This window comes from Anomaloglossus baeobatrachus, chromosome 12 (assembly GCF_048569485.1).
Source record: "Anomaloglossus baeobatrachus isolate aAnoBae1 chromosome 12, aAnoBae1.hap1, whole genome shotgun sequence".
NCBI classification, from domain to species: Eukaryota; Metazoa; Chordata; class Amphibia; order Anura; family Aromobatidae; genus Anomaloglossus; species Anomaloglossus baeobatrachus.
The window spans coordinates 19248462-19260170 of NC_134364.1; the positions used below are offsets into that span (position 1 = coordinate 19248462).

Here is an 11709-nt window from a genome sequence, read left to right on the forward strand (position 1 = left end):
CAGCCAATCACTGGCCACAGGTCACTCTCACCGTACCAATCCCCCACTGGTCTCTGTCCAGTCATGTGACTCCAGCAACCAATCACTGGCCACAGGGAGTGGACACTTTCATTATACCGATGCCCCATTGGCTTCTGTACCCAGTCATGTGACTCCAGCAGCCAACCAATCACTGGCAGCAGGGAGTGGACACTCTCATGTAGTGATCCCCCATCGGCCTCTGTTAATGCTCGCAAATAACGAGGTAAGTCATTGAACTCCTTCCATTTTGGACGGATTGGTGGCCAATTCTACGGCCTAAGGGCGGTTTCAGACGTCTGTGTTTCAGGTACGTGTGACATCCGTTTTTAATACGGATGCCACACATACATATGTCAGTCTATGGTGTTCCTCACTCGTCCGTGTTTTCACAGGACCGTGTTGCCCCGTGTTTGCCCGCACGCACACATATCCATTTTTCTCCGAAAGCACGTGTGTCACACGTACCACACACTGATGTGGTCCGTGTGACATTAGTGTGACACGTACCGGAGAAAACACTTATCTCTGAAATAAAATGACTTTGTATACTCACCTGTCTCCAACACTGCTGTCTTCAGGACTGCTGTCACTTGCTTCCGACCCCCGCTTATTAGACTCATTGCATATGCACTGCACTGAGGAGCTGGAAGCAGCAGCAGCGCCGGAGACATCAGTGTCGGGGACAGCATCGCTGGGGACAGGTGAGTATCCAGCAGGGTGTGCAGTGAGGTCAAGATGTCATCGGAGTGTCCAAGGAACTCAGATGACATGCTGACGACACCCCCGTGACACCCACGCTACTGTGTGGTAGCGGCTGTCAAGGAACTCAGATGACATGCTGACGACACCCCCGTGACACCCACGCTACTACGTGGTAGCGGCTGTCACTTCATGGGTTCATCGGAGTTTATTGTGAACCCATTAACCCATGACGTCACTGCAGAGCCTGCACACACACTGCTGAGGGCGCCCCTGTGGTAAACTGAGCTCACCTTATGAGGTCCAGATCACTGCAGGGACGCACACACAGCAGTGATGACCTCCTGACCAGGCTACACACACACACTGCTGAAGGTGCCCCTGCTTGACCTGGGTTGTCCTTATAAGATCCAGGTCACAGCAGGGAAGCATACATAGCAGTGTGTGTGTGTGTGTGTGTGTGTGTGCGCCTGTGTGCGCCTGCAGGGGCTGCTCTCACAATCAATGGGGAACTTTCAGTTCTCCACTGAATGTGACAGCAGTATGGGATGACATGGGTCCCTCTAATTGGATTATGGCGGACTAGGATTAGGGTTTTGATAGGGAAATAAATTGGAAAAGAAGGTGTCTTTTGTCTTTATTTATTAAATAATTTTCTCTTTGTATGTCTTTTCAGGTTTGCTTTTGGGGAACGTCGTGGGACCTCACCATGGATTAAGGCAGACCTTTTTTTTTATCTTAAAAATCAAATAAATTGATGAACGAGGGCTGGAGTTGGGTTTTTTTTGTTCAAATAAGTTTTGTTATTCTCCTTTCAACTACTGGATTAGTAACGGTGGTGTCTGCTAGACGCCACCCATCACTATTACCAGGGCTTGATGCCAGCTGGAGCTGGCATCAACCCCACAAATACTACCCTGTTTCCCACGGCACGAGGGCAATGGGAAGAGCCGGGTCCAGCACGAGAATTGGCGCATCTAATGGATGCACCATTTCTGGGGTGGCTGTGGGCTGCTATTGTTAGGCTGGAAAGGGCCAAATAACCATGGCCCTTCCCACCCTAATATCGTCTGCTGTACCATGGCTGGTTTTACAAAAATGGAGGGGACCCCACGTCATTTTCTTTTTTTTTAAATCTAAAAATTGTAAAAATAAGCGTGGGATCCCCTCTATTTTTAATAACCAGTCAAGGTACAGCAGAGAGCTGACGGTTGCAGCCTGTTCCTGTGGTGGATATAATAATAATTTTTATTTATATAGCGCCAACATATTCCGCAGCGCTTTACAATTCAGAGGGGACATGTACAGACAATATGAGACAATACATATTATTATTATTATTATTTATTATTATAGCGCCATTTATTCCATGACGCTTTACAAGTGAAAGAGGGTATACGTACAACAATCATTAACAGTACAAAACAGACTAGTATAGGAGGAAAGAGGACCCTGCCCGCGAGGGCTCACAGTCTACAGGGAATAGGTGATGGTACGATAGGTGAGGACAGAGCTGGTTGCGCAGTGGTCTACTGGACTGAGGGCTATTTAGTAGGTTGTAGGCTTGTTGGAAGAGGTGGGTCTTGAAGCTCTAGAAGCTTTCCACGGTAGGGGAGAGTCTGATATGCTGAGGTAGAGCGTTCCATAGTATGGGGGATGCACGGGAAAAATCTTGTACGCGATTGTGGGAAGAGAAGATAAGAGAGGAGTAGAGAAGGAGATATTGTGAGAATCTGAGGTTGCGTGCGGGTAGGTACCGGGAGACAAGGTCACAGATGTAGGGAGGAGACAGGTTGTGCATGGCTTTGTATGTCATGGTTAATGTTTTGAACTGGAGTCGTTGGGTGATGGGAAGCCAGTGAAGGGATTGGCAGAGTGGTGAGGCTGGGGAGTAGCGAGGGGAGAGGTGGATTAAGCGGGCCGCAGAGTTGAGGATAGATTGGAGGGGTGCAAGAGTGTTGGAAGGGAGGCCAGAGAGCAGGAGGTTGCAGTTGTCGAGGCGGGAGATGATGAGGGCAAGCACTAATGTTTTTGCTGATTCTTGGTTAAGGAAAGCACGGATCCGGGAGATATTTTTGAGTTGTAATCGGCATGAGGTGAAGGGGGCTTGGATGTGTGGCTTGAAGGATAGAGCAGAGTCGAGGGTTACTCCAAGGCAACGAGCTTGTGAGACTGGGGAGAGTGAGCAACCATCAAGTTTGATGGAAAGGCTTGTTGGAGGAGATGAGTGAGGAGGAGGAAAGACGAACTCTGTTTTGTCCATGTTAAGTTTTAGGAATCGTGCGAGAAGAAGGATGAAATAGCAGACAGGAATTGTGGTATTTTGGTTAGTAGAGAGGTAATGTCAGGTCCAGAGAGGTAGATCTGTGTGTCATCGGCACAGAGATGATACTGGAAGCCGTGGGACTCTATGAGGTGTCCCAGGCCCAAGGTGTAGATGGAGAACAGCAGGGGTCCAAGAACTGAGCCTTGGGGGACACCGACAGATAGGGGGCGAGATGTGGAGGTGGTGTGAGAATGGGAGACGCTTATACAGGATGCGGGATACATATAACAAAATTCAGATACCAAGAGGAGTGAGGGCCCTGGTCATAAGCTTACAGTCTATGAGGGAATAGGGGAGGCACAAAAGGTGAATGGGGGGGGGGGGGAAAGTTTGTAATATATGGTCCAGCAATCGAATTAATCGGGGATTCAAAACCAGCTGCGTGGACTGGTCCCCAGCCAGAATTTACATAAGTGCAGAGTGTAAAAAATGCATTAAGAGAAAGGAACCAGAAGATACAGGGGACAGGAATTGGAAGTAAACTTTATGAAGGGCAGAAAGGGACTAGATTAGATTAGGGCAGTGAGGTCATAGGCTAGTCTAAAGAAATGCGTTTTTAGGGCCCGGTGTGGATGTTGGGAATTAATCGAATTGTTCTTGGTAGTGTGTTCCAGAGCATAGGCGCAGCTCGTGAGGAATCTTGAAGACGGGAGTGGGAGGTTCAAATTATTGAGGATGTCAGTCTTAGGTCATTAGCAGAACGGAGGGCATGGGTGAGGTGATAAACAGAGAAGAGAGAGATGTAGAGCAGTGCGGAACTGTGGAGAGCTTTGTGGGTCAAAGTGATAAGTTTATAGCGGATAGGCAACCAGTGCAATGACTGGGACAGAGCAGAGGCATCAGTGGAGTGGTTGCAGAGGAAAATGATCCTGGCTGCGGCATTCAGAATGGATTGGAGAGGGGAGAGTTTAGTAACACGGAGACCAATTAGGAAAGGATTACAATAATCCAGGCAAGACTAAATAAGAGCAACAGTAAAAGTTTTTGCAGAGTCAACGGTAAGAAAAGGTCGAGTTCTAGAGATGTTTTTGAGGTGGTGGTGACATAAATGAGTGAGTGATCGAATATGGGGAGCGAAATAGAGATCTGAGTAAAATATAACCCCAAGACAGCGGGAGTGCTGCTGGGGCGCAATGATAGAACCACACACAGAAATGGTAATATTGGGTTTGGGAAGATTGGAAGAGGGACGAAACACGAGAAGTTCAGTTTTTGACAGGTTCAGTTTTAGGCGGGCTTTGCACACTACGACATCGCAGGTGCGATGTCGGTGGGGTCAAATTGAAAGTGACGCACATCCGGCATCGCATGCGACATCGTAGTGTGTAAAGCCTAGATGATACGATTAACGAGCGCAAAATCGTCGTAATCGTATCATGCAGCGTCGGCGTAATCCATAATTACGCTGACGCGACGGTCCGATGTTGTTCCTCGTTCTTGCGGCAGCACACATCGTTGTGTGTGAAGTCGCAGGAGCGAGGAACATCTCCTACCGGCGTCACCACGGCTTCCGTAGGATATGTGGAAGGAAGGAGGTGGGCGGGATGTTTACATCCTGCTCATCTCCGCCCCTCCGCCGCTATTGGCCGCCTGCCGTCGCTATGACGCCGCATGACCCGCCCCCTTAGGAAGGAGGCGGGTCGCCGGCCAGAGCGACATCGCAGGACAGGTGAGTGCATGTGAAGCTGGCGTAGCGATAATTTTCGCTACGCCAGCTATCACACGATATCGTAACTGTGACGGGGGCAGGGACTATCGCGTGCGACATCGCAGCATCGGCTTGCGATGTCGCAACGTGCAAAGCCGCCCTTAGGCCTCCTTCACACGTCCGTGTCTCTGGTACATGTTTTGTCCGTTTCCTCACGTGCCGGAGACATGGGCACACGTAGACCCATTAAGGCCTCCTTCACACGTCCATGAAAATCACGCACGTTTTTCATGGACATGTCAAAGGTGTGTATTGCCCTCCGTGTGCCATGTTTATGGCACACGTGTGTTAACCATGGGCGGCACGGTGGCTCAGTGGGTAGCACTGCAGTCTTGCAGCGCTGGAGTCCTGGGTTCAAATCCCACCAAGGACACCATCTGCAAGGAGTTTGTATGTTCTCCCCGTGTTTGCGTGGGTTTCCTCCGGGTACTCCGGTTTCCTCCCACATTCCAAAGACATACAGATAGGGACTCTAGATTGTGAGCCCCAATGGGGACAGTGTTGCCAATGTATGTAAAGCGCTGTGGAATTAATAGCGCTATATAAATGAATAAAATTATAATTATTATAACACATGGAGAACGGGAACTTTCTGCTCACCTGTCCCTGGCGTTGCTGTCCGTGGTGCTGATCTTCGGTGTCCGATCCTGCCGACTCCCCAATGCTGCTGCTTCCGGCCCGCAGTGGAGTGAATATGCAATGAGCATAATGAGCGGGGTTCGGAGCAAGTGACAGCAGCGGCAGAGACCGCAGCGCTGGAGAAGGTGAGTAAAGGTTTTTGTTTTTTTTCTCACAGACACATGTCTTTTCTCCGGTGCGTATCACACGGAACACATCCGTGTAGTCCGTTTGCACTACGTGTGACACGTTTGCGTTCCTTGTGATACCCGTGATGGAGAAGGTGAGTACAGAAATTCTTTTTATTTCACAGGCACGTTTGTTTTCTCCGGTGCGTGTCACACGGAACACATCCGTGCGGTCCGTGTGACACCCGTGATGCAGGAGGAAAACGGACATGTCTACGTGTGGAGCACACGGGCACACGTATGCTCCACACGGACACACGGTCCATGGAAAAACACGTACGTGAGCGCAGACCCATTGATTTTAATGGGTCTAAGTGTGCCCGTGTCTCCGGCACGTGAGGAAACGGACCAAACACGTACCGGAGACACGGATGTGTGAAGGGGGCCTAAAATTAATGGGTCTGCGCTCACGTGCATGTTTTGCCATGGACCGTGTGTACGTGTGGAGCATACATGTGCCACACGGATGACCATACCGGTACGTGTGGCTTGCACCTGTTTAAACACGGACGTCTGATGTGAAGTGTAAGTCAGATGTGAGGGGACAGGAGGGTCGGACATATTGGGTCTGAGTTTTCTGTCAGGCATGTGTAATGCTGCCATGTTCACATATGTGGGGGAAATCATGCAGAAATGTGTTAGTCGTATCATATAGAAAGGAGGACCATGGGCAGAATAAGAGACAATATGGAAGAAAACCTGAAACTAGAGACTTTTTCCTCTCATGATAGTGATTTCTATCCTCCACATCACAGAGCCGCCATCTTCCCGCCATTGAGGCTTCCCCTGTTGCCTGGGCAACAAGCACGTGGCTCCAGCTCCTTCTAGTGTTTTCCACAGTTGTTCCGCCTCCTCGATTAACCACGCCTCTTTTAGTAACCGACACTAGATGGGCGGGGCGATCTCCTCAGGCTGCTCAGTGATTGGCTGTTGTTAAACCGCGGTCGTCCCGCCCGGGAAAAAAAACGTCAGTGAAGGTTCCAGACGTTTCTGTGGGCGTGGTCAGTGAAGTGGGGGTGGGCGTGGTGTATATAAAAGCTGACGAGCTCGCTCTCAGAGTCAGTCAGTCAGACGGACCGTCACCACTGCGGGAGTTTCGTAGAGGCTGAACGGTGAACCGGACCAAACACGGTGAGCAGCTCACTCAGTGCCATTATCTCCTCCTGTGCGTAGTGTACGTTCTTTAATTGCCGTTGTTGCCCATAGCAACCACTAATGTACTTGTCCCTTATAGGGGCTTGGTTGCCATGGGTAACAGCCCTGGTCTATTTATATGCAGAACAGTGCTTTGTATCCTGGGTCCGGCAGAACAAGTGTCAGGTGGCTGTCATTGTGTTGGCTGAGCAATGTTGGGAGTGGTAACACTTGATGCTGGGAGTTGTAGTGAGATCTGGTTTTATTGTATAGTGGGGTCCCACCATAGAGAGACTGGGGGTCTGCATTGTGCTGTATGTTGTTGGCTGCAGCTCTGGTATTGATTGAGGCCTAGAAGTGGAAAATGTCTGTGCTGGCCCTTTAAATCTGGTTGGCTTTGTTTGTGTCTATTAGCTTTTGGGGGGGATTTAATGCAAAAAATGATAAATATAATGGCTGGCGAGGTTGTCTGTCCTGTAATGGGGTGAGTCTGCTCCTGGCTTGGTGCTGAGGCATGTAATAGCGCCCCTCGGTGGTCCCCGTCCTCCCTGGTAGATGTGATGGAGCCTAGTAGTGTCGTCATTCATAATTCCAGAAAGATGCGGATGATGGAGTCCCTGTCTGTAGGTTTTGGTGCTGGATTGAATCACGTCATCCAGAACCTTCCTGAAATAATCTGCATTAACCCCTATAGGACTGTAGGGGAGGAGGGATGATGCTGGTAGCTTCTAGAAGCTTGCAGTACTAAAGCCATATCAGTAGGTGGCGATCTTGCATCTAGAAAGATCCTAGTCTTGCTGCAATGAAGAGTACAGGGGGGTGCGCTGGCAGTATAACCCCCATCATCACCTGCCTTTTGTTTATTCCTCCATAGATGCCAGAAGAAGTGCAGAGTGCAGCTCCGGACCAGCAGATGGAGGAGGACGTGGAGACCTTCGCCTTCCAGGCTGAGATCGCGCAGCTTATGTCCTTGATCATTAACACTTTCTATTCCAACAAGGAGATCTTCCTGCGAGAATTGATCTCTAACTCTTCAGATGTAAGCGAGCAGATTTATTCCATCCTGATGTATATTATGTTTTACCGCGGATCCTCCTAAAGCGCGTGTATTTTTATTTAGGCTCTGGATAAAATCCGTTATGAGAGTCTCACCGACCCCAGCAAACTGGATTCTGGAAAAGAGCTAAAGATCGATCTGATCCCTAACCAGCAGGATCGCACCCTGACTATTATTGACACCGGCATCGGAATGACCAAAGCTGACCTAATCAACAACCTGGGCACCATCGCCAAATCTGGGACCAAGGCCTTTATGGAGGCTCTGCAGGCCGGAGCAGATATTTCTATGATTGGTCAGTTTGGTGTCGGTTTCTACTCGGCCTACCTTGTAGCTGAGAAGGTGACGGTGATCACCAAGCACATGGATGACGAGCAGTACGCCTGGGAGTCATCGGCCGGAGGATCCTTCACCGTCCGTGTGGATAATAGTAGGTGTACAAAAGTAGTAGTAATGTTCTCTATGTGGTTATGCAGCATGAGTGCTTTTTACTGATTACTATCTGGGAATGCATAGTTTGCATAAAGCTGTATCATCTGAACGCAGCTTAAGCCCGACTTCACACGTCGGACTGGCCAGGGCTCTCTTATTTGCCTATAAGACTGGTGCTTGCGTAAGAAGCCCCCCTCCCCGGCCAGTCTGGACATGGCTGGCTGATGTATGAAGCCCGAGCAAAGGCAGCTTCGTGCTCCATTGCATTATTGATGCCTAATAGCTTCTCATCTGCAGGTGAGCCCCTGTGCCGTGGTACCAAAGTTATCCTGCACCTAAAGGAGGACCAATCTGAATATTTTGAGGAAAGGAGGATCAAGGAGATCGTGAAGAAACATTCCCAGTTCATCGGCTACCCCATTACGCTCTTCGTGGAGAAGGAACGTGATAAAGAGGTCAGCGACGATGAAGCAGAGGAGGAAAAGAAAGAGGAGGAAGAAGAGAAGAGCGAGGAGAAACCAGAGATAGAAGATGTTGGCTCCGATGAGGATGAAGATAAGAAGGAAGGAGACAAGAAGAAGAAAAAGATAAAGGAAAAATATATCGACCAAGAAGAACTGAACAAAACCAAACCCATCTGGACTCGCAACCCCGATGACATCACCAACGATGAGTATGGGGAGTTCTACAAGAGTCTCACCAACGACTGGGAGGACCACCTGGCTGTGAAAGTGAGTGGAGGTCTCTTCTAAGCTACTTAAGTGTCCAGAGGTAATAGTAGTTTGTTCCCTTCCTAAATGCTAATATTCTCCCTTCTGGTTCCCAGCACTTCTCTGTAGAGGGGCAGCTTGAGTTCAGAGCTCTGCTGTTTGTGCCCAGACGAGCCCCTTTCGACTTGTTTGAGAACAGGAAGAAAAAGAACAACATCAAGCTGTATGTGCGGAGGGTCTTCATCATGGACAACTGCGAGGAGCTGATCCCGGATTATCTGAGTAAGTGAAGCGTTAATAGCCCCACTAATGTTTCTCAGAACACACACCTCTGCCCATGTCCACTGCTGCGCTCTTCTTCCTGGTCTGATGGACGCCTTACTTAACCACTGCAGCCAAACGGTGCGTGGTACTCCCTGAACAATGAAAATTATTGCCAAAAGCATTGCATGTGTCGGGGAAATGACCTACTGCATAAGCTATGGTACGCAGCCTCCAGAATGATGGACACCAGCACCTCGTTCTGATCGTTGGAGGTCCCAGCGCTCACACTAAGCACCAGTATAACAGAACCCCGAACCCCCTTGTGAATGTACATGGTAGGTTATAAAGTTGTACTAATCACTATTAATCTCGTAGACTTCATCAGAGGTGTGGTGGACTCGGAAGATCTCCCCCTGAACATCTCCAGAGAAATGCTGCAGCAGAGTAAGATCCTGAAGGTGATTCGGAAGAACCTGGTGAAGAAATGTCTGGAGCTTTTCACAGAACTGTCCGAGGACAAGGAGAACTACAAGAAGCTGTACGAACAATTCTCCAAAAACGTAAAGCTTGGGATCCACGAAGACTCTCAGAACCGCAACAAGCTGTCCGAACTCCTGCGATACTACACGTCAGCGTCCGGGGATGAAATGGTGTCCCTGAAAGATTACTGCACCCGGATGAAGGAGAACCAGAAGCACATCTACTACATCACAGGTAGGGGGGGGGGTCTCACTCGTGTAAGGGTGGGATTTACATGCAGCAGACTGTCCTGTTCAGAATGTGTTTGCAAATGCTCCACCATTCAGACTATTTTTGCAAGAAGTCTCGTGTGTGTTTCCGCTTAATGTTCTAGGACAGGTGATTTATTCTTTAGCCAAACCTGAGGTCCTAAGACCTAGGCAATACCTACTGCCAGTGCTCAACTGTGGATTAGTATTTTTGGGGTGCAGTCATTCAGCTTGTTGGCTTCCTCTGTGTAAATGCACCCCAGTCTTAGATTGCATAGTTCACTTCACATTTCAGTTTTTCCACAGCGTGTACACTTTACTAGATGCCATTTACATGAGGATGGCACGTAAGACATTGCAGCCTGTGTGATTGTACCACGACTGACCCTTCCTCTGTCCACAGGTGAAACTAAAGAGCAGGTCGCCCACTCGGCCTTTGTGGAGCGGCTCAGGAAGCACGGCTTGGAGGTCATCTACATGATCGAGCCCATCGATGAATACTGCGTGCAGCAACTGAAAGAGTTTGAAGGCAAGACTCTCGTCTCAGTCACCAAGGAAGGACTGGAGCTCCCAGAGGACGAGGAGGAGAAAAAAAGGCAGGAGGAGAAGAAATCAAAGTTTGAGAATCTGTGCAAAATCATGAAGGACATCTTGGAAAAGAAAGTAGAGAAGGTTAGTATCTACTGCTCCGCAATTAGTCTTCTGCTCTGTCCTGCATTGTAGGATCTATGCGTTTCAGGATCTAACGCCTGTGTTTCAATCTCAGGTTGTAGTGTCCAACAGACTAGTAACATCACCCTGCTGCATCGTAACCAGTACGTATGGCTGGACCGCCAACATGGAGCGCATCATGAAGGCCCAGGCGCTAAGGGACAACGCCACCATGGGCTACATGGCAGCCAAAAAGCACCTAGAAATTAATCCCGACCATTCCATTGTGGAAACATTGAGGCAGAAGGCTGATGCCGACAAGAACGACAAATCTGTGAAGGATCTGGTAATTCTACTCTACGAGACCGCTCTCCTGTCATCCGGCTTCAGCCTGGAAGACCCCCAGACACACGCCAACCGCATCTACAGGATGATCAAGCTCGGCCTCGGTGAGTTCTCTCCTGACAATCCTGTAATCTAAAGGAGTTTTCTCTGATCTGTAGAAATGTCTCACTAACTTCCCAATCCGATCCCGCAGGTATCGATGAGGACGACGTTACCACTGAGGACCTGACGCCCCCGACCACTGAAGAGATGCCCCCACTGGAAGGAGACGAAGACTCCTCCCGAATGGAAGAAGTTGACTGAATCAGTCATCGACCACCTTAAACACGTTCTAATCTTAACCGGTTAGGTTTTTGTACTTTGTGCAGCATTCCTGTCGCCTGCATTATGTCTGATATATTTATTTTATTTTTCTTTTTTTGGATGTTGTATGTTTTTGTTAAAATTACATCGTTCTATTAAAAAAAATAATTACCTCCTACCTGTGTTCACTTCAGTCATTGCAGGGGGAGTCCATATAATGGTGATAACAGTGTGTCTCTTTCCTTGAATAGGTTGACAGTACAAATTTGGAAGTTTTGAGTTTGTGTAGGGGGTATTAAAAGATGTGCAAAGCTTGCCACATCATAGCTTGTACAGCTATGTAGCAGAATTGGTCCATAGTCTTAAAGGGTTCCTCAACGCCACACCTCCCAAGTTTCAGAACCATGCAGCTACAGGCTGCAAACGTCTTCAAAACGCCTCCCCCAAAACCAGCCAAGTGACAGCAGAGAACTGGAGGCTGATATTTTTAAGGGTGGTAAGGTGCTATGGTTATCGAGCCCTCCC

The 11709-nt window shown here is 48.9% G+C and overlaps 1 protein-coding gene across 1 annotated transcript; it reads left to right on the forward strand.

Annotated features, from left to right (window-relative positions):
- Nucleotides 1–6585: 6585 nt before the first annotated feature.
- LOC142258127 (heat shock protein HSP 90-alpha-like) lies at nt 6586–11362 on the forward strand. Its single transcript, XM_075330603.1, has 9 exons — nt 6586–6691; nt 7569–7733; nt 7815–8181; nt 8481–8914; nt 9010–9175; nt 9533–9871; nt 10289–10557; nt 10652–10985; nt 11075–11362. Exons 2-9 carry the CDS (start codon nt 7569–7571, stop codon nt 11182–11184), a joined length of 2184 nt encoding a protein of 727 aa, XP_075186718.1. The 5' UTR covers nt 6586–6691; the 3' UTR covers nt 11185–11362.
- Nucleotides 11363–11709: the final 347 nt, after the last annotated feature.